Source organism: Salmo trutta, chromosome 1, assembly GCF_901001165.1.
Source record: "Salmo trutta chromosome 1, fSalTru1.1, whole genome shotgun sequence".
Lineage (NCBI taxonomy): Eukaryota > Metazoa > Chordata > Actinopteri > Salmoniformes > Salmonidae > Salmo > Salmo trutta.
In genome coordinates this window covers 48,403,498-48,430,513 of record NC_042957.1, presented here as the reverse complement: position 1 = coordinate 48,430,513, position 27,016 = coordinate 48,403,498, and the positions used below count along the sequence as shown (strand labels likewise).

Genomic DNA, 27,016 nt, shown 5'->3' with positions numbered 1-27,016 from the left:
AACTGAAATCTTTCACCCCTTTTAACATGGCAAATTTCTTCATAGGGGTAAATCAAGGACTCTGTCCTTGTGAACATTATATTCATTCTATAACTAGTCAAGAAAGCCCTCCATGTTCATTTCAATCAACAGCCCTATGGTTGGTTGCCTCAAGTCATCACTAGCTCAATGCCTTCTGTCTGTAACCACTGAAAAAAATACTTACAACCTAAAGACATGTCTAAAGACATAAGTGTGCCAGAAACTCCATCGCCACTCTGTCAGTTCTACACTTTTAGATAAAAAGGTGCTATCAGGAACCTACAAGGGTTTTTCAGCTGTCCCCATAGGAGAACCCTTTGAATAACCCTTTTTTGTTCCAGGAAGAACCCTTTTGGTTCCAGGTAAAAACCCTTTTAGGATCCATGTAGAACCCTTTCCACAGATGGTTCTACCTGGAACCCAAAAGGGTTCTACCTGGAAGCAAAAAGGGCTTTAATTGGAACCAAAAAGGGCTCTATCCTGTGGGGACAGCTGAAGAACTATTTTGGAACCCTTTTTTTCTAAGAGCGTAGAGACGTGTTCAGTGCGTGTCAGATAGGGCTTTGAAATGCGATGCCTCTCATCGTTGATACCACACTTGGCGTGTGTGGAGACGGCACACCCTCCTCAGACCGCCTGCCTGCCTGCCTGCTGGTGCCTGTCCATGACATGCTGCCTCAGCCACGCTAACTCCCTCTCTGTCAAAAAACAACCGAAACAGAGAGAAAAGGTCATGGTGCTCCTTCTCTCAGACAGAAAAGGAAAGTCACAGTAGTTTATCAAAGCAGAAGATCTCCACTTAACTACTCCACGACAGTTACTGAGGAGCCTCATAAAGGAATAGCAGCAGATGCCTATCTACCAGCATGTGACAGGGTCTAGGCCTAGGGAGAAAAACACTTATATAACAAATATCCCCGTTAACAGATCCTAGTGGCACTAAAAAAGAGAAAAGAAGAGAAATAACCATATTGATTACTTGGACAAAAGATCTGTTTCACTAACTTAAGGGCAGTTGTAACTAAGGGTGCTTGGCAGCATACATTCCTCCTGATCTTTAAGTTCCCAATTCCCCCGGTACATTACACTCATCCCTTTCTCCCTCCACACGGATGATGGCAGACACCTCGTGTGAGGAAGGATTGCGTGTCACATGATCAGTCTTGTGAGGAAAGATTCACTTCGAGGGCCCTTTGCCTTGACATGTTTGTCTGTGTCTCTAGCTGGTCTCTCAGTGCTATTGGATGTCATTGGATTTGCAATGTTGTGACTGAGACAACGTGCCCAGCCACACCTCTGTGCTTGTTTGTTTCTTTTTCACTTGTGCTTGCTGTATGGTCATGTAAGATTTTCACACAGATTTATGCTACTCTTTTTCTGAACTGAACCATTTAGCTTACGTACATAGCTAAGAGTTCAGGTTTTCCCCTGATATACAGAACCAGTCAAATGCCCATTGAAGAACATCAGCCACATAACTTTGACACTTTATCTATCGGCTCCGATCCAAATCTTACATCTTACACACGAATTGGGTTTTTGTTAAACAAAAAGCTTTTTTTTTTTTTACCAACAGCAGTCCAGACCGATTGGTTCCAGTCCCTCTGAAAGTGCTCACGGTCCCCAGGTCACAGCTGAACATCTCGTATTTATGTGAGTTGAACTGCAGACTGGTAGGCTAATTCAATGGTATGTTTTCATTAGGTCTCAGGGGCCGAGTAGAGCCCCCTCACTAACGTTGCCTGTCTGGACTCTGACCCCAGTTTTATGCAGGGTGATAGCGATGGGGGTCAAGGCTTTGGAATGCACCCAAACCCAGACTTAAGGTAACAATTTGAGGAGACAGGCAGCAACATTACAGGGTTATGTAACCCATAGTAGCCGGTCCTTAATGACTTCACAGGCCCTTTGGAATGTCCAATTCTCAGAAAGTCTCTCTTCACCGCTCTGTTTGTGGCAACACAAATTAGGTTTGGTATTGTAACCTTAACCAAATCCTTTGTCTGTGCTGTGCTGTGCTGTGCTGTGCTGTGCTGTGCTGTGCTGTGCTGTGTTGTGATGTGCTGTGCTGTGCTGTGCTGTGCTGTGGTGGAATAAGTACTAAATTGACATACTTGAGTAAAAGTAAAGATAAACTTAATAGAAAATTACTCAAATAAAAGTGAAAGTCATCCAGTAAAATACTACTTGAGTAAAAGTCTAAAAGTATCAGGTTTAAAATGTACTTGAATACAGTGGTGGGAAAAGTACTGAATTGTCATAATTGAGTAAAAGTAAAAAGTAAAAGTAAATGCTCTTTTTTTTTACTTAAATACTGTGCACCAGACCAGTGGCGATTTTCTAAGAAGCATTAGTTGTTTTCAATGGCCACCTGACAACCATAACTAGACGCCTGAATTTTAGATTGGGTTCTTTCCATTTTTCTTTTGTTGTTTCATTATTTATGCATTCCTGTTCTTTCCCTCTTAGCTGCTCACATATCGCTCTCCTTCAGTATAAACACAGGGAATGAGGATTGGGCTATCATGTACAAAAACAAAGACTCACCCAATTTCAAGATAAATATGTTTCCTACCATTATGACACCATTGATTTATATTCAACGTCAACAGCGGCAGTACATTTGCATTCTGCTACAGCAGGACCCTGTAAGCTGACTGGTCCTGTGAATGAATGGCTTGATAGAGATCAACATTGCACCTTGCCACATGTGGTCTTTCCAGTCTACACCATTTGTAAAGTGAGGTCATAACCTCAACCTCTAGACCCCCCCCCCCCCCCCTTATTGTCTGGGATGTGTCTCAGCTGTGTAGAAAAACTATCCCCCATACAGAATGACCAGCTCTGTTTGTCCAGGGGGCAATCCACCCCAAAACAGGGGCCTTCAGCCCTAACATTGAACATCCTCGGCCCAGGCCAGCCGTGACGTCAGCAAGCCTCTGGTGCTTAGGTGACACATTTCCTAGGGGACGGAGCCCAGCCCAGTCCTGGTGCTGCTGCATCATGGGCCAACTCACTCTGCTCTGCTCTACTGCCAGTTGTAAACAGCAATTACTTAATGAGGATGCCTGAATTCCTGCCATGCATGCTGCCAAATTTACTGGGTTTCCATTGTGGCTGCCCAATATACTGGGTCTCCACTGTGTCTGACCAATTTACTGGGTCTCCACTGTGGCTGCCCAATATACTGGATCTCCACTGTGGCTGCCCAATATACTGGGTTTCCATTGTGGCTGCCCAATTTGCTGGGTCTCCACTGTGTCTGCCCAATTTACTGGGTCTCCACTGTGGCTGCCCAATATACTGGGTTTCCATTGTGGCTGCCCAATTTGCTGGATCTCCACTGTGTCTGCCCAATTTACTGGGTCTCCACTGTGGCTGCCCAATTTACTGGGTCTCCACTACGGCTGCCCAACATGCTGGGTCTTCATTGTGGCTCCCCAATTTACTGGGTCTCCACTGTGGCTTCCCAGTATACTGGGTATATTCTGTGGCTGCCCAGGGAGGGATGCTTTCTTCTTATTTTGAGTCCTGATTAAATTATGTAATTATAAGATAAAGTGAAAACTGTGATCCTTGACGACTGCCCTACTTTTGAAGTTATTTTGGACTTTAACATTGTTACGGGCCATGGTATTTCAGGCCATGGTATTTCAGACCATGGTAGTTTCTACTTTGTGTGTTCCTTGTCTGAATCTGTCTTCCATGAATAAGCTGCCAACGGATGGGGACATGTTGTGCATTCTTGCCAGATGACAGGCAGCAGGGCAGGGGCACTGACATAAAATGTGCCACTCCTAGTGGCAAGTGAAGGATACACGTTCAGGATGAGAGAAGAGCAGTTCCTAGCATCATGCCCCATGGACAGTCTGACTGACTGCCATGATTGCAGTACATGTGGGAGAGATGCATACCTCATCTGGTAAAACCTTGCCCAAAGAAATTATTGACACATTTGATTGCTCACTTGCCTTCAGCATGTTTCTGTTACATCACACTCTTATTGTTTTTAGGTGTGTGTGTGTGTGTGTGTGTGTGTGTGTGTGTGTGTGTGTGTGTGTGTGTGTGTGTGTGTGTGTGTGTGTGTGTGTGTGTGTGTGTGTGTGTGTGTGTGTGTGTGTGTGTGTGTGTGTGTGTGTGTGTGTGTGTGTGTGTGTGTGTGTGTGTGTGTGTGTGTGTGTGTGTGTGTGTGTGTGTGTGTGTGTGTGTGTGTGTGTGTGTGTGTGTGTGTGTGTGTGTGTGTGTGTGTGTGTGTGTGTGTGTGTGTGTGTGTGTGTGTGTGTGTGTGTGTGTGTGGGTAGCTCAGTTGGTAGAACATGGTGTTTGCAACGCCAGGGTTGTGGGTTCAATTCCCACGGGGGCCAGTATGGAAAAAAAAATTTAAAAAAATGTATGAAATGAAATGTATGCATTCACTAGTGTAAGTCGCTCTGGATAAGAGCGTCTGCTAAATGACTAAAATGTAAAGTGTGTGTTGCAAAATCTAAGCAGTAGGTGGTAAAGTTTGGTTACTTACTACCTGCATTAGAAGTGTAGTTGTGTCCAATTTTTTAAAGACATCTACTGAGGCAGTAGGAGTAGGCAACCTGTTGAATGCCACCCCAAGTAGGCTAGTGCCTGTCTATCAGCCGTGTCGTAGTATGCGCACTGACTTTAACCCTCCCCTTAACAAAGCCAAATTACCATTGGCTTTCATGGCACAGCGTCACTGAGAAAGGCTGGCTCTGCGGTAGAGCTAATTTTTGGGACTGTCCTATTTTCACGCAAACTAACATACAGCTGCGGTGTATTAGCAGTTACTACTTTAATGATTCATCTTTCTATATCTTGCCAGTCAACGTCTATTCCTGAGAGTCACAGAATTAACCTGGGGATTTTTTTTGTGCTGAGAAGTTCGCTGTTCTGAAGTTTCATTACAAATTATTTTTCTCTTTATTTAGCTTCCTCTATATTTTTTGGTCATGAAATTAACTTGAACGTATTGAACAGCTAATATAACTTCTGCCAAGGAAATATATTTTATCTCTCTCCAATCGGACTGCAATAACAATGATGAACAAGAACGGGATGGTGACAAAAATTCACACGAGAATTAGGACTGATCCTTTCACGAGCAATTATGAGTTGCTTGGCAGAGAATTGGGCAGGTAAGTCGGATGAAATGTTTAATAGGTTACCCTGTCCAGATCATGAATAGATGTCAATGCGTGCTGCAGTGCGAAATTAACACGTGGGATGCAGGAATAAACACACTGTTAATTCTTTCAAGTGAGGAATTACAAATTTGAAATGTTTGTCTTTTTCTCTCTGCACTTGTAAACGGGACTAAGTGAACATTTCACCGTGTCGGCCCAATCCGGATGAGTGGCGCTGGCACTGCCATGGAGACTCTCGATCTGCGCCCATTAAATTGTTTTGTGTGGTTGGCATTTTTTGTTGTTGTATGGGATGTATTCTTCTTTGTGTGGGCCCTGATATTTCTTTAAGTATAACCAGCCTGGTCTCGTAGACTAGACGTAACATAGTAAACGTAATTCTGGGACACTTAAATTAGTATGATATGTTACTTTTGGTATGGTTACTTATGGCAAACAAAGGTTGGTTGGCCAGGCATATAACGTGGATGTCTAGCATGGGTGTTGGATTGTCATCACAAACAGCTTTAGCATTTTAGCAACTTTTTAAAACTACTTTTTAGCTACTTTGCAACTACCTAGCAACCCTTCCCCAACCTTAACACTTTAACTTAACTCCTAACGGTGGTGTAAAGTACTATATTTATATTTTTTTTTGGGGGGGGGGGTCTCTGTACTCTACTATTTTATATTTTTTACAACTGTTACTTAACTACATTCCTATAGAACATAATGTACTTTTTACTCCATACATTTCCCCTGACACACAAGTAGTCATTACATTAATGCTTAGCAGGACAGGAAAATGGTCCAATTCAAACACTTATCAAGAGGTCATCCCTACTGCCTCTGATCTGGTGGACTCACTAAACACACATGCTTCATTTGTAGTGTGCCCTGGCTATCTGCTAATAACAAATGTATGCCATCTGGGTTGCTTAATAGAAGGAATTTAAAATGATTAATTTTACCTTTTGTTAATTAAGTATAATTAAAACGAAATACTTTTACTCAAGTATGACAAGTGAGTACTTTTTCCACCATTGACTCTTAACCCTAACTCCTAGCCTAGTGAACATTAGCAGCTAGCTAACGTTAGCAACAACAAATTGGAATTCATAAAATATCAAAATTTTGCAAATTTGTAACATTGTATGAATTGCAATTCATAACATATCATACTAAATGGATGATGGACAGCCACAAATGAATACATACCATATGAAACGTATCATACTAAATGGAGTGTTAGGATTTACGTACAGAATAATGTGAAATTGGTATAAAAAAAACTTGGTATTACGAGCTCTCTAATGCACAATTACATGGGTAGATCATTCTGAAAGGTGTTCATGACAAAGATGGTGGATAAATTAAGATAATTCACTCTGTCGTTTACCATTGACCAAAATTGTCAGTTCGGTCTACTTAACTGGGTGTGTCTCCCATAGACACAAATGCACTAGCAGCTGGGTCTGGTCTACTGACAGTAGTTAATTTACTTTAATTGAACCAGAAAAAACAGCGAGTGGGGTGTCTCACTCCCTCTTCTGTCTCTGTTCATCATCTTGTAAGTGTTCTTGGGAGTCCACCTGACAACTGCGCAGGCACATATTTTCAGTCACAATAAAGAGCATCATAATTATGTCTCTTGTGGTCAGAGAACTGGTTTTGGTATGTGGGCTACTTTTCTTTCATGGCTGGTTTTAACATGAGTAAGGAGTTGATAAATGCGATGCAAATTGAACCTTGTTTTTCTATGTGGTGTTTTTATTTTGGTGCAGATGGTATGTTGAATGTTACTTAATTCTAAAACGGGACCATTTTTCTGCTCGTGATACACGTACAGTATCAACACTAGCACAAACATTTTTTTCCTTCATTTGGAATTCATCCCAGCCTCGCGCAATGGCATGTGAGACTTATCTGATTCTCCTTCAGTTGTGGCACATTCTGTCCCCTGTAAACTGAATTGAGATGTCAGAGGAGAACTTTACCCTAAATCCCTATATCTCCCTTTAACTGCTACTGCTGTGGGGGCCCTCAGTAGAAGGGTGAATATGCAATGCATTTTACCAGCCCCAGTATTATTAGCATGAAATATGCTCTGACCTACATGTACCATCACTGGACTCAGTAGCTCCCTATCTATCTCCACCATCCAAGTCATCTCTGGCATACACAAGTTATTAACACAGGAAGAGATGTTTGCTATTACTGTTTTATCCAGGATCCAGACCATGCCTACAGCCTCACCCATGGCTGTTTGTTTGGGTCTGTTACAGTGGGCTATTTCCTTGCCAATCAGCCCTGTTTTGTCCTGGGGGTCAGGGTGGGGGATAACGTGCAATTACCATCAGTCTCCCTCCGCCCTGCTCTGGACCCTTGTTGTTCTCCACAGATCAGCGAGTGTGACATACCATGCATTTGAACCCAGACACTAAAATGTGTGCATTCCAAGGGGGTTGAATGGGGAGGTCTCGGAGATTTTTAAACTCTTTTAGAACCTGTTGGCTAGGATTATTATATCATCTGGACATCACATCGCTTCTGTCTCAGGTGATATTGTACCAAAACCCCGTGCAACTGTCCTTTATAACTTCATAGGGACTGGGAGACTGGGAGGTATTTCATTTCTCTCTTTTCTTGATAGAATGCAGTCGGGGGCTAAATAAAGACTCATTCACTTTGCCAGTTGGTAGCAGCCAGATTTCCCTGTCAGACACCATGGGACATCCTGGGCCAGCAGCCAGGACCTGGGGGGGCTGTTTGAGCTCTGAGAGAGCCCAGCGTCCTCTCGGCACTCCTTCCACCCCCATCTCTCTCTCTCTCCTCATCCTCCTCCCATTACCTCCTCGCCCCCACAACATCCTGATCTGGCCTCATAAATCCCATTAAGTGCAGGAATGTGAGCTCTTGGATGCCAGGAGAGCAGCTTGTCAAGATTAGATGGCCAGTAGAAGAGGGATGGATCCCCCCCCCCCCTCTTTCTCTCTTCTCCACTATGTGTGAGACATTGTGGCCCCTGGTAAACCTGCTGGAGCGGATTTCCGCAATAACACCTTTGATGGCTTCTGAAATCTGAATCTGCCCCTGATTGCTTCCCTTCAATGACCCCCCTCCCTGTAAATATGCTCACACAAATCAGGCATTTTGATAACTTAGAAGAGTTTTGACTTTGAGGTCAAGTTACAAGAGTTGACATGAAAGGTACTGACTTTGAATTGGTTGGAACAGGTCCCTGTTTCTAGGTCAAATGGGTGTCCTCTGATATTTAGTTAGCCTAGATTTTCACTTAGCCTAGATCTTCACTATGCTTTAGAAGGACAGCAAAGGGGTTGTCATTAACAGAAATGTGTGGGGTTTTGTGTTGTCTGAGGGGAGTTTGTGTGAGAGAGGCAGCTGAAGGCGATCAGCTGTCTGTGCTCTCCAGACATGAGTCACTCTCCTTTTGAGAAACAGACCCCACAGGAAAACAGTTTCTCAGTTAGATTAGTGCCATCACCACCACAAGTTTGTGGGTTGGTGTCTACGCATACTGAATGAAATTCCTTTTATGGTCCCCTGTTGATTTGACGATTGACACACCACACACATGCTGACGTGCAGCTGCGTAATGATGGATCTGCAAATCAGGTGTTGGTGTGTCTGCATAATTGCCTTTTCTGTGGGATTTGGGATTTACACAGAATGTTAATGACAACCTTCAAGCGGCAGACGTGGTTTCTGTCTGAGTGTCTTTTGGAAGCAGCTTCCTGCTTGAGGAGAAGGCTGACAGTAAGGTCCTCTCTCATTGGTCAGACATTGTGAAGCATGTTGACTTTTATGTCTGGATCCACCTCCTAACCCCTGTGCTCTTGTCTTTGGTGTGTTACTACAGATGGTGTGAAAACAGCAGGGTAATGATGGCCTAGTTTAGCAACCTTTGACCTGTTGTCACCATCTTAAAAGGCCTCCTGTTTCTCCTCCGCATCGCCCGGGGTTTCTTTTAATTTCATCTGCAGTTCCCAGCACAGAGGTAGCTGCTCTGAACTTGGGGAATTGGCTAATTAAAGAAGAAAGACTTGACTGGTTTGGGTCTTTTTTGATTTGGAACAATGTGCCCTAGCAATCCTCACTAGGGCTGGGAACCAGTGAGGGTGATGAAAGAGGAAGGATGAACAGCCCACAGGGAATGGGCTTGTGCCAGCTAACATATCCAGGAGGAGTAGCAGGCTTTGGTTTACAGCACCGCCAGCCTGGAGGAAAGATGTGAGAAAATGACCGGCACCAAGCTGACATTCCCTCTCCATACAGGCACTGCTTTTAATAGCAGAACCGTAGGGATGCCATTATGTTTACCTGTGCAGTTTCTATGAATGGTTACCTTTCACTGCCAGGCTCTGTCTGGCCGAGACATCTGACTCCAAAACAGTGTCTGTCATTTGTCAAGTAACATGGCAGAAACAGCTGTCAGTTGAATCAGGAAAGTGAGGAAAGGCCGAAATTCACTGCCAAATGATTTGCTAAGTGACGTTGCGGCCTCCCTTTTTTTTATATATCTTTTTTTTAATTTCAGGGGTTGGGAGGACTCTGCTGTGGCCTCCTGGACCCCCTAGTCCAGCCCCAGGGAAGTGGGTGGTCCTGGTCCTAGTGCAGGGGCTGCCATGTTTGCTGGTCAGCCTGCACAGGCCTTTGTGTGGCTGTCCGAGGAGATGCAGGGTCCTGCCAAAGGTCTGGGTGGAGGCGTTTGGGAATTCCATTTGTCCCCCGCCGCTGTAAGAATGAAGTGTACAAGGCTCCTTTATTGTCCTGGGATGGTGTTTGTAGAAGGCTGGACACAGTGGGGTGATTCTACACATCGGATTTCCTGCCCACACCCGCAGCCTGACCCACAACACCTCTGCTGAATCCATCAATGTATGCAGCAGCAAATGGAATGCTCAGATGCTATTCTAGAATTGTGGTTGTACGTTCCTCTTTTCTTTTCTCTGGGGATTGGGGCTTGTGGACAGACAACAAGCCCAGCTGTTGAGCTCCTCTCTTTATGTTGACTTTTAAAGAGTGCGATTAATCTTATCCCCCCCTCGCCTGTCCATACAGCCACTCAGGCCCAACCGTCACTCCTATCTCCTGCCTGTCAGGCCCTCCACTGTGGAGGAGGAAGAGGAGAGGGTGATATCTTACTACACTGATGAGGGAGCCTATCACTTGGTGTTCATCAGTCTTATATTGCATAACAATGGTAGATGACTCCATGTGTATCCCTCTGTTTTGTAATACCACTCAGTCCACCTCTTCATTTTCCTTGGTGGTCTTTCAGTGGCCTGTGCAGCCTACCTATTGTAATCTGTTTCACTGCACTGCCATTTTTTTTTGTTGCTTTATTGGTTGCGTCATAATTGTTTGGAACTCCTCAGTGCTGTAATTGCTGTTTATCTCTGCCATGATTACTCCCTGCAGGTTCATGGCCAGAGTCAATCAGATTTACCGATAAGACATTGAAGAGAACCAAGTCAAACGTGTAAGCCTACTGTAAATGAAACTGTTAATTGTGTTTCTGATTTTTCAACATATCCCTTTCCCCCACTATTTTTCTCTTCCCAGGGGAAAGTTTGCTGTGGTGAAGAAGTGCATTGAAAAGGCGACGGGGAAGGAGCACGCTGCCAAGTTCTTGAGGAAGCGTCGGAAGGGTGAGGACTGCCGCATGGACATCCTCAACGAGATCGCTGTTCTGGAGTCAGCCAAGGCTAACCCTTATGTGGTGGCGCTGCATGAGGTCTACGAGACCAACTCTGAGATCATCCTCATCCTCGAGTGGTGAGTGAACTCGTATGCATCAAAACGCAAAGACCATGGAAAAACGTGGTGTGTACAGTATGTGAGTGTGTTTGGATCTCTGCACCGCCCTTAGTTCATGTCGCCAGTGATGGGAGAAAATGCTGGTGATGGTAATCTAGAAGACCTTTTAAACTCTCCGTACATGTTGATGCTCCACCACAATGCAGCACTGCCAGGAAAAACGGATGAAATGATAAGGTTCCTAATGAGGGGGGAAATGAAAAACCATTATGCGCCATTTACCAAAAATACTTTCCATCTCTGCAGGTTTTTCTATTTCTGCGTATTTTCGAGGGGTTTTGATTGATGTGGTCGCCTGAGTCAAAATGTATTCTGATTAATATAAAACATGGGATTTTTTTATTGTGATCTTTGTTTCAAAACCGCATGAGATCTTGCATAGACGGGATGTTGAGTGATGTGAATGTTGGGTTTCTTGAGAAATGGTAGATTACATCTCTCCAGTCTAACCCTAACACGTCGACTTCCTGTGTTGCACTCTTTCTTCTGAGGATGCAGCTGTGTGTCACTCAAGAGTTTCTCACCTTAGCAACAGCTGCGTGTGCACGCACACCAAACACACGCATGCCTGCTTGAACCTTGTAACCTTATAAGGAAATTATAACTCCCCTGTGGTTGGTCACTGTGCTCATAGCCACATCCCCGATTTTGTTGTTACCTTGTCTGACTGTGATTGTGTCAGTGTTCCTGTAAACAGACGGACGAAGATGGACCAAAAGACTCAATCTAGAAGATTCTTGAGAATAAGTATTTGTCACATGATACATTTTTAAGGAAAACTAGCATCAGTCAAATTAATTAATCATGCTTCAAAGCATCCATTCCATCCAAACACAGGTGAACCAGTCAGCATCTGAGCTGCATCCATCTGATCAACAAAGCATGGAGGTCAGGGTGGAAGAAAAAGATCTGTCTGGTGTCATATCCTATGACCACTATCTAGCGTATGTGCCATGGCTGTCCTCCATGACCCCTCTGGTCTCATTCTAATTAGGAGCCAGAGATGGTAATAAGCATCGTAATGATCCCCGAGCCCCATTTTACAAATAGACAACACCACACCAATCAGTTAATCTAGAAGACCAAAAGACTGTGTCCCCTCCTGACCCTGGTCTGGTCATAAACCACCCACATCTCCACCCATTCCCCTCCTAGACATAGAATGCTCCTGCAGAACAAAAGGTTCCCTATGGGGGGGGGTGTGTTATGTGTTTGGCCTTGGACCCCAGTGTGAAAAGAGGAAGCAGAGCCACTATTTTATGCCTTCAGGGGGTCAGCTCTGCAGGGGCAGGCACTGGTCCATAGCCCTGCACTAGCTGCCAGATAACTTTGCGCTTCCTTGTGCAGTCTTCCTTTGTCTGTTTTTGAGAGATTCTTATAGGCCTATGTTCATCCAGATCCCAGTATAGGTTATGGCTCCTAGTGAAGTCCCCTACTAACTTGGTAATCTGCAGCCATTGAGACGCTGTTGCAGCCAGTATGACTGTGAACTCTTTGCCTGTTAAAGGGCTCTCTGACCTCAGCGTGGGCTAGCTTTGCTGCAAACCAGAGAATAATGTTCCGTTTCCTGTGGGTTTACATAGAAGCAGTTAGTGACGCTCTCAAAAGTAGCACACACACACAAAGTAGCATCCGCATACTCGTACTCACACATTGGCACACATTGGTCTGCGCACAGCCACAACCACATCCCCACGCAACGTATGAGAAATGGAAACGATAAACGAAATGTTCCTCATCAGTAAGTTTAAACCCAGTCTGCGCGAGCACCACAAACGCACCACATAACGACTAGTCTGAAACGAAAATGCCACTTTAATGAGAAATGAACCTGCATCATCACTGCTTAGAACGCGTTCTGACGGTTTAATCAGAATGGTTTTCTGTACTCGGGGGCACAGTCCATGGCCTGCTTCTGATGGTGGTGAATAGTTGCAAGAAAAACATTTCTTCAATGGTTCTCCTACAAACCTTAGATTGTCATCTGTGTGTTCCCAACTCTCTACATGTCTTGTCAAGGAAAAACCCATGGTGTTACCGGAGATCAAACAACCCTCTAGGATGAGACCAAACATCTTACGTTGTTGTCATTTTGATAAATACAGTATTGTGCAGGTGCATTTCTAGAGGTCTACATTATATGTGGGAAAATTGGACGAACCAAGTCACCGGACGTTAGCTGTGTGTACACTGTGACCTTGGAAAAACTACGGTTTGGTCCAACCCTACATATTTGTTTATCTGGCAAACAATACAAGATACAAGTGTTGTGAATGCTGTACTCGGCTGTTTCACCTCAGAGGCCTTGAACTCATGACACTGCTGTAAACTGAGGTAACTTCAGATAAGAGGAACTCAAAATCCTAACCAATTACAGGCAATCGGATAGTCTTGGGAGTGGCGGTCCGGTCCACAGATTGCCCGGCCAATCATAACCATAGAGCAGCTTTAAAGCTTTTACAGGGTATGTTTATGAAAATGTATCACTTTGACTCGCTCGAGCTTGATCTTTCAGCGCTGATGGAGTTATTCCTGAGGTCATTTTTTTTCTACAACAGTTTTTCAGCCCCTCTGTAATTGGGAAAGAGGGTGATGTTTTCTTCTTCTTCATTCTGCTTTCATCCTGAAGTGTAAGGGTATCTGATGTTTTTACGTGGGTATTGAGACATCTTACGCAACGCAAATTGAAACCCTCACCTTCAGTCCATGTCGGCCATTTTAAATGTACGCAGTCCTCGGATAAGTAAATGGATTATGTAAGAGTTTTTGACACATCTCCACTGTCTGGCATGGGCTGCCCTTCATTTAAAACTGCAATAAAGTCTTCAGGAAATCTTTTTAGGAACTAGTAAAAGTGTTTTTGAGGATGAGGCGCTGTCTAGTTAATTGTGTTCCAATTTTCGAAATGGAAAAGCCTCCTTGGAAAAACTGTTTGTACCGCTTTCTCTTCATTCTAGTAAGGTTTGACACATCAAGTCTCCTGCAACTGGAGGATGAGTTGTAACTGCATAATCCCATCTAAATGATGACATCTCTGAAACCAGAGTCTATGTACTGAGAACACAATGCAGTCAACACACAGGCCTTGTGAGCAGTAGTAGGCTTTGAGGTTTTCTCTGTTTGGTAGCTGGCCAGCAAGAGCATAATGCCTATTCCTGGAGATCTTAAACCCAGACTAACCAAGTTGGCTTGTGAGAATGCAGCCATTATTGTAAAGGACACGCGTAAATACACTCTGTCCCACATCCTCTCATTGAGAAACTCATGGCTCATCTGTCTTCAGCTCATTCTCGAGTAGCTCTTTGCCTGTCCAATCCTGATGTTCTGCAGGTGACGGCTACTGTGAGTCTCTTTGATGGGACTCTGCACAGTTCTTCTGTCTTAAGTGGATGGGAAACCATTCCATGTCATCTGTCTGCTGACTGACAGTGGGGAGACTAATCCACTGAGGCATAGAGGGAGAAATGAGACCATACCTCTCCTGCCATCATGTTTGTATCAGATCTTTCCAAAGTGCTTGGAGTGTTTGGAGTGTACGTCCTCAGTCCATTTCATTTCTACAGGATGGCTCTTGTTAGTACTAAAAGCCTTGTCTCCTCCTAGATGAGTTTATTGAAGTCTTTTGGCAGGTATCTTTGTTTCCGCCTATTGGTAATTAGTTAAAACGGGGAAAGGAAGGCGTGGGATAATTAGACCTATTTGAGTCAATTGTATTAAATTGAGACCCAGCACATGGAACAGATGAATGAGTGGCACGATCAGTTAGCTTTTTTTAAAATTATCATGCAGTTGTCAGCAAGCATAAATCAAAGCCATGCTTCCAACGACACTGATGTCTCTCATTTCCTCTCTACCCCCCCAAAGCTGGTAAACTAGGCCTGCTATGCACATTTGGTATACATGGTTACTGTAGGGACTTTGGGGGGGGTCAAAAGAGACGGCCAGCAATAAATGTGTGGAGCCCCAAACGAAAGGGGATTTATACGGCCCAATGATGGATATCCAGAAAAACAGAACCTCATATTTTCACAGCTGAGGACAGTGAAGGTGAGGATACAACGGTGCGAGGCTAACCAGGGATTGGATGGTGTGGTTATGTAACAGTTATGCCAGGGCCATGGTCGCAGATTTCCTCAAGATAAAAAGCATGTGTGCCGACTAAATCCCGCACACATGGCTGTGCTATTTGGCAAGCGTCCTCTCTCCAGGCTTTTCATCTGCTTTGGAGAAGCATCCAACGTAAATGTGCAATGTCCCAGACGACATTGCTTACTTACCATTGTTACACAAGCATGACAAGGATTGACAAACCAGGAATTTTGCCTTAACAAAAAATGAGATGTCACCATTTTTTTAAATTTGGTAATTAGCCTTTCTATTTTCAAAGTGGATCCAAAAAATATGGATCCCCCCCCCCCCCCCTAATCCTGAGCAGTTAGGAGTGGATGCCCAGATTGGATTAACTTCCAATTTTTGGGGAGTGACACAGCAATGTGGTGGTAATCCCTACAATTTAGTGTTCTATCCACTACTGTAAAACTATGGGATCGTTTCAGTGTGCTGTCTTGGGTAACTCTTTATTGTACGACAGGGATCTCTAGTTTGATAGAGATCCCATATCAAACGACCCTTTATTTATTTTTTTTACTTGATCTGGAATGTGTGTGTAACTCTGGAAAGCCTTATCCGGGACTGGCACTGACTGATATGGGTCCTCGTATCTCCAGTCAAAGCTGAGGTCAGGGAGGCACCATTTTTCTTCTGATTTCCGTGCGGGAACGTCGGAGTGCCACAGACAGGAGTCGCATGCTTTGTGTGTGGATGTGGAGCACGGACCCTGTTCCCAAAGTACAATAAACACAGGAACAGTTGCGTAACTTTAAAATAAAAAATCACGGGCTATGTGATAGGGGTGTGATTGGCATTGTCATCATGTTTGTTTGAGTTGATAGTGGCACAAATGCAGTGATTTATAGTGTAAGGGTGTATACTATTCATGAGTGGAAATGCTTTACAATGCATAATCAGCAATCAATCACAGCAGCCCATGTTAAAACTACAGATCTAATAAACACGTACTGTTTGTTGTTCATCTCATCACTGAGTCTATTTTGATTTTCCAGTGCTGCCGGTGGAGAGATCTTCAACCAGTGTGTTGCGGAGAACGACGAGGCCTTCACAGAGAAGGATGTGATCAGGTTGGCCAGACAGATCCTCACCGGCGTGGCCTGTCTGCACCGCAACAACGTGGTCCACTTGGACCTGAAGGTCAGTAGAAGGCTAATCTCGTCACCCAGAACCAAATCGGCTACTAGTTACGGCTGTCAAAGCGAGAGACTAGTTAAAAAAAATTAAATAGGGCACCCTGGAATGGGCGACTGTTTCTCAACTGCCATATTTCTCCCCTTAAGCAATGGGAACCCCTTAATGTGGCAGAGCAGTAACTCTCCCTGTACATGGGACATGTCTAGCAAATAAAGACGCCCGTCCAAGTTACTCTGTAAGCATTTTAACGAGTGACAACTGTTTTTATGTGAATGCTGCGTCGTTTTCGTCCCGGAGTTCCCGCTCTTAAAAAATGAACCCTGTCAGGGTCTGGTTTCTCTCTCTGTAGAACTTATTTAGTAAAATACTGCAGGGTTGTGTCACAGAAGACACAGAACAAAAGCTGTAAGTTTTATAGGTTTGTTTTGTCTGGCCAGTGATGTCAAAAATGTATTGTTGATAATGATGAATAAAAAACACTGTTTTGGAGCGTGTTAGAACTTGGCAGGCAGGTTATATATGAAGAAACCCTCCTCTGATCCAGGGGCGTTTATGAGCAGGGTTTTTGGGTGAGGGGGACTGAACCGACTCTGTCCCCAGACTAGATTTTATTGGCTCCCCATTTTCCTTTTCTCCTCCCCCAGTGATACAGTATTAAATCTATTCCTGGTGGAATGTCACAGGCTGGCTGTCTCAGGCTCTGGTCTGTGTCTCTTGTGCCTTCATTATCCTAGATTTTTTAAATGTATTTTACCTTTAATTTAACTAGGCAAGTCAGTTAAGAACAAGTTCTTATTTACAATGACGGCCTAGCCCACCAAAGCCTCCCCTTACCCGGGCGACGCTGGGCCAATTGTGCGCCGCCCTATGGGACTCCCGATCACAGCTGATTGTGATAAAGCCCAGGATCGAACCTGGGTCTGTAGTGACGGCTCTAGCACTGCGATGCAGTGCCTTAGACCGCTGCGCCACTTGGTCCTCCAAGATGTCCTGTCCAAAGGCCCCAGGCCAGGAATCGAGCCAGTATGACCCGGAGGTTAAGCATCGTATATGATATAGGAGCCATCTGATCGGCCCTCCAAGACATCCCACCTTTCCTAGGAATCATCTAATAGGCTAAGGGGATGAACCTGGTTTATTGATGTAACCAAATTGAATCCCTCTGGGGCTGTACACTGTGGGTTTGGCTTATTCATGTAGATTAGACTCTTTAGTGGGAGGCTTTGAGTCTCAATGACTTCTCAACTGATTAACTATCTATCAAGCATGGTATGTGACCTCTGTCAATTCACTTATCATGCACTCTTTGGCTTTGGTCTCATCTGTCTTATCTCGGTCTCTCCCCTCAGCCCCAGAACATCCTGCTGACCAGTGCCATCCCACTGGGTGATATCCGCATCGTGGACTTTGGCCTGTCCAGACGCATGGACAGTGTGACAGAAGTCCGAGAGATCCTGGGCACCCCGGAGTATGTGGGTGAGTCCTGCCTCCTGCAGTCGGTTTATATCAATAAGGAAGCTAGATAAGCAGTTCTTAACATCAGTACTGTAAAAATGTTTATCAGGACTAATTGGCGTTGTCTATGCTCTTCCAGCTCCAGAGATCCTGAACTATGAACCCATCAGCATAGCGACAGACATGTGGTGAGTATGAGCTAAAGGGACTGTCAAGCAGGTATCAGCTAGTGTCCTCAACACATCTCGGTTTTTCCAGAAGCCATAAAATATTGATATCACCAGCCAGCTCCACAGTGGAAGTCTGAGAAAAATACTTCCCCATGTCTTGTAGTCTGACACCTTTTCCCTCCTCCTCCTCTCAGGTCCATAGGGGTCCTGACCTATGTCATGCTGACGGGCGAGTCTCCGTTCCTGGGGGACAGCAAGCAGGAGACCTTCCTGAACATCTCCCAGGTCAACGTGGACTACTCCCAGGATGCCTTCGAGGGCGTCTCCTCCCTCGCCATTGACTTCATCAAGGCCCTGCTGCTCAAAAACCCCAGGTGAGGAACAGGATAGGTTCAAGAGTTAACACTCAGTTAGTTCAGTGCCACAGCCAGACAGATGGATGTTCTCCCACATGTCCCATAGTGAGTTCAACGCTAATTAACACGTGAATGATGTGATTAATACTGCTGCTTGCGGCACATCCTCGTTAAGTCTCCCGATGCGTGGTAATGTATATGAACAATTTAATATAAGGATACTGGTCCTTGTTACGTTTCATCTATTAACACATTGCCACCACTGTCACTATTTGATCAAGTGTTCCAGCACAGAAGGGCTAGATACTGTATGTCACCATCATGTCTCAAGGACAAACGGCAGTAGTCTATCGCTGTGATCCAGGGCCATGATCTTCACTCAATATAATTTAATTGCTGCAGATTATCGGCGGTATAAAAAAAGTGGAAAAAAATTCCTGTGTCTGAGTAATCCCAAAGAGGGGAAAAGGCTGGGATGAAAAAGTGGGCTTTGGTGGGTTTTCAAACAGTCTGTCAGGGAAAGAAGAGTGTCTGAGGGAAGGGGAGGTACAGGAAGTTGTATAACTGCATATTTGTCACCTTTTTACCATTGGCTTTCCTTTACATATATTCACCTTAGCTTATTTCAGTTTTACTTTCAAAACGGATGAACAGAAGCTTTAAAGTCCTTGCTGTCTAGACATTGATTTGAGATCTGACACGCATCCTCTCTCTGTGTGTCCACAGGAAGCGAGCCACTGCAGCGGAGTGCCTTAACCACCCCTGGCTGAATGGACCAGCTGACCTCTACACCCAGCTCCACGCCAGCTCTCTACCCTCATTGGACGAGCCTGAGACCAGCCAATCCGAGTCTGAGCCTGAGAGCCCGGCACCCTCCCCAGAGCTGGAGAGCAGGGGTTCGTACCTGATGTGCCCCGGTCAGGTAGACCTGAAGACAGGCCGCAATGCCTTTTCCTTCACTTCTGAGCCCTTCCCCGCACTGCCAGAGATCCAACAGGAGCTCATCTGCTGAGGAAGGGCTCCACTAGACACTGTGTAGTGACTGACTGGACTGTTGTCACAGAATGGACACTGTCTGGAAGCCAGTGAGACCTGGTCTGGTCCGACGCAGGGCCTCCAGCTCTGTTTGACTCTGTATGTGTGCTGTTGCTACTGCTGCGATGGATGTGTGATATCTGTCTGAGCTCAGCTGACCGTGTGCAGTAAATCCATGCGTGTTTGATGCATGTTACCCTGTGCTGATTAGTGTGCTGATGTGTGGCGTCTGGTAATGAGCCACACTGACACACTTTAATGCATGTGTAGCGAGGGTACTGTAACTGTATGAGTGCTGTGAATGGAAGGAGTGGGCCAGTTCTTTGTGCTCGGCTATGAAGACTAGAACAGTGGGACTGACTTCATCCATCACTTGGTCTGGTCTGCACTCTCGGTGAAGGAAGTCCTGCTTTGTCCCAGGCTGGGTTGATCCCATGTTGGCCCTCAACCTGGCTCTCACCTTGGCTGCCCTTCACGTTCCACTCCCTAACTGACCTTTGAACCAGGACTTCTCCTCTCCTTTGTGAGGATGTAACTGCTCACCCTGAGAGGAAATGACGTTGGCTAACAGGAAGTTGGAACCACTTTGCTTTTGTTGAGGTCTGAGCCTTAAATGCCTTTCATGATGATGTTGATTATGAAGGATGCCTATGTGGTTAGACAGATGTCCCTAGATGAGATGCTGCCTACGCAGCAAAGGATAACTAACTAACTGACTGACTGTGTTAGGGGAGTGCCCTCACAGAAACCAGTCAGAAGGGTTCAAAATAGTCTTCTCTGATTTTGTTCGTGTTCATATGACCACTTCAGGCCCCCAAACATAGAAAGCCATCTCAATCACCACATCTAATTAAATCACATCCTTTGTTTAGTGTAAGGACAATCTTGATGTCAATTTAAAGCACTTTTTATTTTAAAAATGAACTACACAAATGGTCAGAAAGTAATAACCAAAGTCTTGATGAAATGGCTCAAAAAGCACAGTTTAGTTGAATGATTAATTAAGACACAAATGTACATGGCCACTTCCCACCATCTATTGTTAATATATTTGCATCACTCGTTTCCACCAAGTGCCATAATGTTCACCTGTTGTGTTGATGTTTCTGTTTATTCTTGTAAGATTTTTGTTGTTGCTATTGTTGCACAATTTCCATGTACTCATGTTTGAAATATCAGTTTGCCATATTGGATATGTCACAATATATTTCCCTTCAGGCATTGTGAACCGATGTCTTTTTGAAGAGGAAGTGACTAGGATTCAATGACGTCACAATCATTTTGAATTGTGGCGTCAATGACGGTTCAATGATTTGCAACCAATTGAAAGGCTTTGAAGAAAGCTCCTTTTGGATATTTGGTGTTTGAGAGAAATTACTCTTGAGGACTTCTCAAAAAGTACTGAAATGTATGTTTGATAGTGTAAGAATAATCTGTAAAATATTTTAATATCCATAATGTATGAACATTTTAATAATTATTGTATGCCTCTTTTTTTTGTTTTTGTTTTTATCTTGACTCTGTACTTATGACTTTCATTCCTGGTTACTGCTCATGAATTTCAGGCAGGTTTGCACTTGTGTCCAGGTGGACGTTACATTGAAATGAATAAATGTTGATGGCATGCCTCGCAAAAATGTATCGAAGAACAATAAATGTACATGTTGTATTAAACTATTCATCTTGATAAATTTACTTCATTGTGTGCTCTGTTTAGACATGGAACAACCACTGTGTGTCTTGTGCCCTCAACCACAAAGCATTAGTCTGGTCAGAATGTAGTTCCTTGTACAAAGGACCAGGGAACCATTGTGACCCATTTTAACATTCTCCTCTTGTGTGCTGAATATTATGGTCTCTTCACTTGAAAAACATTCCTCCAAACTACAGTATCTTTAGTTTACACTTAAGACCATTTCCCAAGTGTCTGTTTTTTGGTATTTTTGGGGAAACAAGTTAAAGGTAGCAAGAAGAACTGATGGGTTTCCAGAAACATCTAGTCACTCTTCACAGGAAATACCAGTGTCACTTGAAAAGGGTCATGCTGTGATGCTTTCTTCACGTGTGTGTGTGTGTGTGTGTGTGTGTGTGTGTGTGTACACACACACACTCTGTTCAACCTGCTGCAAGTAAACAAGGGAGACTGTCCCTGCATGCCAATGTTCTGGATTCTTGCTTTAATGTGCTCTTCTGCTGAGGGTCGGCACTGGGCCCAGTCCAGCTAGCTCCACTCAGGCCGTGTTGAGCTCTGGACGGACGGACAGACGGGCCCTGCCTGGAGTGACCGTTTCCCTTGAATATCCTTCTCAGACCTTTGGAATGCAAGAAATGTTAGTAACTTTCCCTCTCCCTTTATTCACCCTTGTTAATATAGCCTTTGTTTTCTCAGCAGGAGTGGCTGTGTTTTGCACCATTGCTATATTTTCACACCTACCAACCCCATACACACATTCACACCCTCGCACGCACACGTTATGCAAACCATGACAGAGAGAGCCTATGTTGCTGGGTTTCACACAGTTGCGGGAACATTTTGTCCTCATATCTGGAAGACAGCCATTGTGAGGATTATTATTTTTTTTAATTCAGGTGTAGTTATATCAAGACCAAAGCCTTCATGGAAGAACTACAGCTCAAAACCACTGGACCAATGAAAAGAATAAAGCAAAGCTTCCATAGACACTAAGAGAACCTGCTCTCTAGAGGAGAAGCAAAGGCTTTGGCGTAGAGGTTTTCCTTTGGTTTATCAGTCTTGGCCATCTCTTTCTACCGAAGCAGGACATAAATTGATTCAATGATCTGTTACAGCATCTAACTCATCGCCTTTGACCTTCGCCCTCACATCTCCAGCCATGATGTTAGTAGTACTCTATGTGTGAACTGTGTTGCTGATGTACAAAACAAAATGTGGCCGTTCTGTTTGAAAATGTCAGACATCTGGATTCTAAATCGTTCCTGCTTAAAGCAGCCAGCAAGCTTTTTGTTCCCTGGTAACCAAGCGTCCTAAAAGAGCAGAAGTTGTCATAACCTTGATCCCGAGTTGAAAATGTAACAGGGAATCAGAAAAGCAGAACGTGGGAAGGGGAGAAATCTTTTGTCTTCCCATATAGACGCCATTGACTGAACTCAACATCCCCAGTTACAAAACCAAGATTGACCATGTTTGACAACCGGTGGAATTAGGGATATGGACCACTGGACCGGTGTTCATTTGAATTGTTTGAGCATAGGGCAAATACTATGCAAATAGAATGTTGGACTTTGTTTCCATAAGATCATATTGATATGATGTCATGAGAGATCTTATGAGATTAGTGTGAAGGCTGTTTGTATGAAAGACCAAGCCAACACACGGCCTTACCATGCTCTATTTCAATACTTAAGGACATTTAGCAGCTGACACCACGGGACTAAAATGTCCCAGACTTTTGTTTTATACCCCTGCCTACTTCCTTATTTTTTCTCTCACTTTTCTCTCTTTTTGTTAGTCTTTATCCGTCACGTTTCTCTGGTGCTCTTTCATTTGCCCCGTTCTCTTCAACCTCTAGATCTCTGTCAGTCTTTCAGCTTTCCTAGAAGCTGCTCCCTCACACCTTGCATAATGGGTAAATGATTTGATGCTTATGTTCCTGATTAAAGTTTCATTATGGTGTGATCATGATGTCAGAGTAGTCGAGAGGGGGATCACAAAACAATCCCTGCTCAGGGGCTTGGAGGGGGTTGGAGGGGGTTGGAGGCTCGGCTCTCCACCCCACCCCCTTTACTCTCATCTCTCTCACATCCTGCTCACCTTTTACATATCAGAACTTGTATCAGTTTGACAAGCTTTGTATGTGAACAATTATTTAAGGCATTGTTAATGGTACAGCAATTAGATTCCAGTGAACTTTCTGTGCCATGTTGTTCAACAGGCAAGCCTGTCAATCTATCAACCCCACATCACATGACATGACATTCCATTCCCCAGGCCCAGACAAACGATCCAACTGCGTTCCAGCAAATGACTCTAGTTGCCCTCTAGTAGTGCAAGTGTAGCCTACAACATTGACGGGTCATTGACATACCAATTAATCTGGAATGTGCCTGTTTGTCTGGCCCTCTCCAATTAGTTTACTTGTTGAGTTACATTCCAGCATTGACCTCAAGTATCGCATGTCATCAAGTGCAGTTCACAGGAGACTGAGAGAACACTCACTGAGAAACGACTCCGAGGTTCATGTCTTTGTGTTTCCTGGCCAGTAGTGTTTCCTATTGATAACAAGGCCAACCATGGCACATGCAAATACCGTTCCTCTAATGTGTAGTGACGTTCCGCTTGTGTCCTCTGTAGATATCAACTAAGACAAAATAAAGAGAAAATTGCCGTCGCAAGTTAGTCCCGCTTTGAAGAGAGAAAAAAAGAAAATGTTCAGAGAGCACAGAGCCTATCCTAACCGCGGGTAATATGTTTCTCATGGCGAGGGATTCTCAGCCAAGACATTGAATGCCTTTGGTTAAGCACAGCTATTTATTCTTTCCCTGGAAAAATCTTAAAAACACAAAAGCATTCTAAACAAAAAGTTGCCAGGTCAGATGGCTGTTTTTCTCTGTCTGTGGCAACTGTATCCTGCCACAACATGGAAGAGGCAGGCAGCATTGACAGAAATGATATTATTGAACTTGGTGATACTCAACTCAGGGTGAACTTCCCAACTTCAACTCAATACCTTTGAAAAGGCCCCAATCAAAACAAGAGGCACAGCTAAACCAGTCCTTATAGGGTTCATTTTCTGTGTGGTGGGTAAGCTCACTGACAGCAATACAAATACTGCCAAATACAGTTGTTTGGACTGGAGTACTGTACATGCAGGCACCCACAGTGAACTCTGTGGGCTCATTGTGACTACTAGCACGTAAGGGAGTCCAGTGTTTCAGAGTGAGGTGGAACAGAACTGAATCTGGTGGTCTGGATCATTCAGAGCTCTTAGTCATTTCCATCCCAATCACAACATGCACACTGTTCACTTCAGCTCTGGGGTTCTGGGGTTCTGGGGTTGGGGAACAGTCAAGTACACAACACGCTCTCTAGCTGCGATAGGCTGATACGGTTGGTCTTTCCCTCCTCTCCCGGCCTATCTCATGCTCCAACTATCTTTCTCAATACCTCTCTACCCTGTGACCTCTTCTACTCTGCCACGCTTGTAGTTGTCAAAGAGGAAGGGAACAATTCAACTCTGGCCTCCTGGATTTAATGGCAAGCTATGACTTGCGATTCTTCAGTGACGCCACATAACTGCCACTTGGTGTGTCCATGTGAGTTGAGGATCAAAGACTATTTACCATGATGGTTTCAGCTGTTTTTGGTTCTGGTTTGGTGACGAAGGAGAATGGTGACAACGTTGTGCTGTGTGATGATATGATGGCCATGGCAGCTGGTATTACTGGTTCTGTTATGGCGGGTGTGTTGATGAGGCAGGGAAACCAATAAACTTGTGTTCTTTCAGTTTAGGACCAGCTGATTTATTAGGATACCATGGAAGATCTTGTTGGAACCCTCTAAGAATACTTTCAAGGTTGCTCGGGGGAGCACAGGACACGTTAACGAGAAGAAACCCTGTCATCGTTTCATTTGTGTGTCTGTAGCTTCTTCTTCCTCCGCTCCTCCTCCTTCCAACCTTGGTGTTATGTAACTCACTCCCACAGAGGTGTGTTTGTGTATGCGTGTGTAATGCCGCCATTTGAGTCAGATATTCATATTGTGAGAAACTTCCTGACGTAATCGGCCATGTCGCCGTGCACAACAAACCCCGCTGAAAACAATGGCGAGGCCAGACAGGTCGTGGAAAAGTGTTTCTGTAACAATGTTATCAGCGCTCTTAGCCCTAGCCCTCAAAATAGGGGGTTTCTCTGTCCCGGCCTCACCTGGGCGTTTAACATACCTAATGTACCTGTCACTCAAGTGTCTAACGCTCTCCTTTATCATCGCATCTGTCTCTCCGACTTCACCTTCTTAAACTTAAATTGGCACAGCTGACGGATAGTGTAAGGAGTTTTTTCTTTAACCCGTCTCAGGATAAACTGACAGATGGTACAATATTTAAGCTTAAGAGGTAGCTACTGCTGTGGGGAAAGAGAGGGGCCTTCAGAGGAATGTCAAGAGGTAACAAGTCCTATGACTCCCAGGACAAATTGTCTCGTCTTTCCTCCTCTGTTATTAAATAGCAAACAAACAGGAGAGACTTGATTTCTTCAATCAAAGTTGATTTCTGTTTTGAAGTCATATATTTTACTTGAAAGATACATCTTCTGAGACTGGGTCGGTCATCCTGGTCAAAATGGGTAATACGCTATGGTTAGGCCATGTTCCATAGTCGGGCTCATTAATGATCCTGTAATTCACAGATCATTTTACTCCCGTTACTGAGTAATGGCTGTGGTTTATAGCGGTGCCTTGGATTAAAGCTAGAAGAGGATTTCTCCATCATTTCAATGTGCCTGCAACTCAGACAGTAGAAGCAGACACACGTTGGAATAACTAAACAATACCTGGGGCTAGAAATGATTGGATGTGTGTGCCGCCAGTTTGTCACCTCTAAGAACCTTGTGGTTGGCTGAGCACTGGGGTTGTCAAATCCAAGGTTCATTGGCCATTGGGAGGAAAAAAAAATGTGCCAACCTAAAGAAAAGCATATGATCGATTGAATTCAGAGTCACAGATTGTGGTAAGTGAAATAAAAAGCTTCCGTAAGACTATCAAGAGGATGTTAAAGGGGTGTTGGAATCAGGCTAATGAGTTTAGCAAGGTACGCAATGTTCCAATTCCATGTTCGAGTACACTGACGTCCCTATAGGCCTGTGTACTGTACACACAGGCCACACACAGACAGGCGGTGTACAGTACACACAAGTGTATAAAAATAGACTATGCAAATACTGTTATTCAACAATATACTGGATAAGGATTGGGCTTTGAAATATGTATCACACACCCCCCCCCACCACCACAGAGCTGTGACTGTGCACATATTTGTACCTAATTGATTAATATCACATCTTGAGCAGGTAAGTCCCTATATCTTACTGTACCTGGATCAGTGGATGTGAAGAGATTTGAGAACCAGAGCCAGTACAATTACAACAGCTGTTAAAGCATATTTTGACCCAGGAGAAATCTCTTGTAACCATACTAGAAAAATAACATTCCAAATGAGATTATTTGTGGTCAGTTAAAGAACACTATATTTTAATTAGGTAAAGGAGAAAATAAACTCATTCTTACTTTCTGCTTTGAAACATGACCAAAGTTGTAAAAAAAAAAGGACGATAAATAAACTATTATTACTTTGTGCCGTTATGGCAGATGGGGGGCCTAGTGTTGAGGGCCCTAGAAAAAAAATATTGTCTGGAGAACAGTGTTCCCTCTTTCTCCCAATGTCTGAGGACTACTGTTAAAAAGGGCACTTTACAGTAACACATGGATCAGAACCACACCATGTAGACAGAGTTCAATTGAGGAGCCCCTCAACATGCCTTCCCTTGTGTTGCCCTTGTTATTCCTTGAGCTAAACCAGGTCAAGTTTAACTATGGGATGGGAGCCTTCTATTTTCAAGCTGTCTTCCACCGGGTAAGAGGGTCAATGTGACTCCGAGCAAGCTGTGCAGCAGGAGAAATATCTAGTGTGCACTTAAAGTGTTTGGAGTAATAATATCATAACACAATCCCCTGCCATAATAAGTCTTAATCAGGTCAATCCATTAT

At 44.2% G+C, this 27,016-nt stretch overlaps 1 protein-coding gene across 1 annotated transcript; it reads left to right on the top strand.

Annotated features, from left to right (window-relative positions):
• The first annotated feature begins 4,768 nt into the window (after positions 1-4,768).
• Positions 4,769-20,973, top strand: LOC115198075 (serine/threonine-protein kinase 17A). Its single transcript, XM_029759755.1, has 7 exons — positions 4,769-5,168; positions 10,743-10,955; positions 16,121-16,265; positions 17,612-17,738; positions 17,857-17,905; positions 18,082-18,261; positions 18,970-20,973. The coding sequence occupies exons 1-7, from the start codon at positions 5,071-5,073 to the stop codon at positions 19,253-19,255; spliced, it is 1,098 nt and encodes a 365-aa protein (XP_029615615.1). The 5' UTR covers positions 4,769-5,070; the 3' UTR covers positions 19,256-20,973.
• The last annotated feature ends 6,043 nt before the right edge of the window (positions 20,974-27,016 follow it).

Bases quoted from the DNA above. Each gene is read 5' to 3' on its own strand.
- LOC115198075 (XM_029759755.1), top strand. From the start codon at position 5,071: ATGATGAACAAGAACGGGATGGTGACAAAAATTCACACGAGAATTAGG. The intron at 5,169-10,742 runs GTAAGTCGGATG...TTCTCTTCCCAG, and splicing joins CTTGGCAGAGAATTGGGCAG to GGGAAAGTTTGCTGTGGTGA. The intron at 17,739-17,856 runs GTGAGTCCTGCC...ATGCTCTTCCAG, and splicing joins GGGCACCCCGGAGTATGTGG to CTCCAGAGATCCTGAACTAT.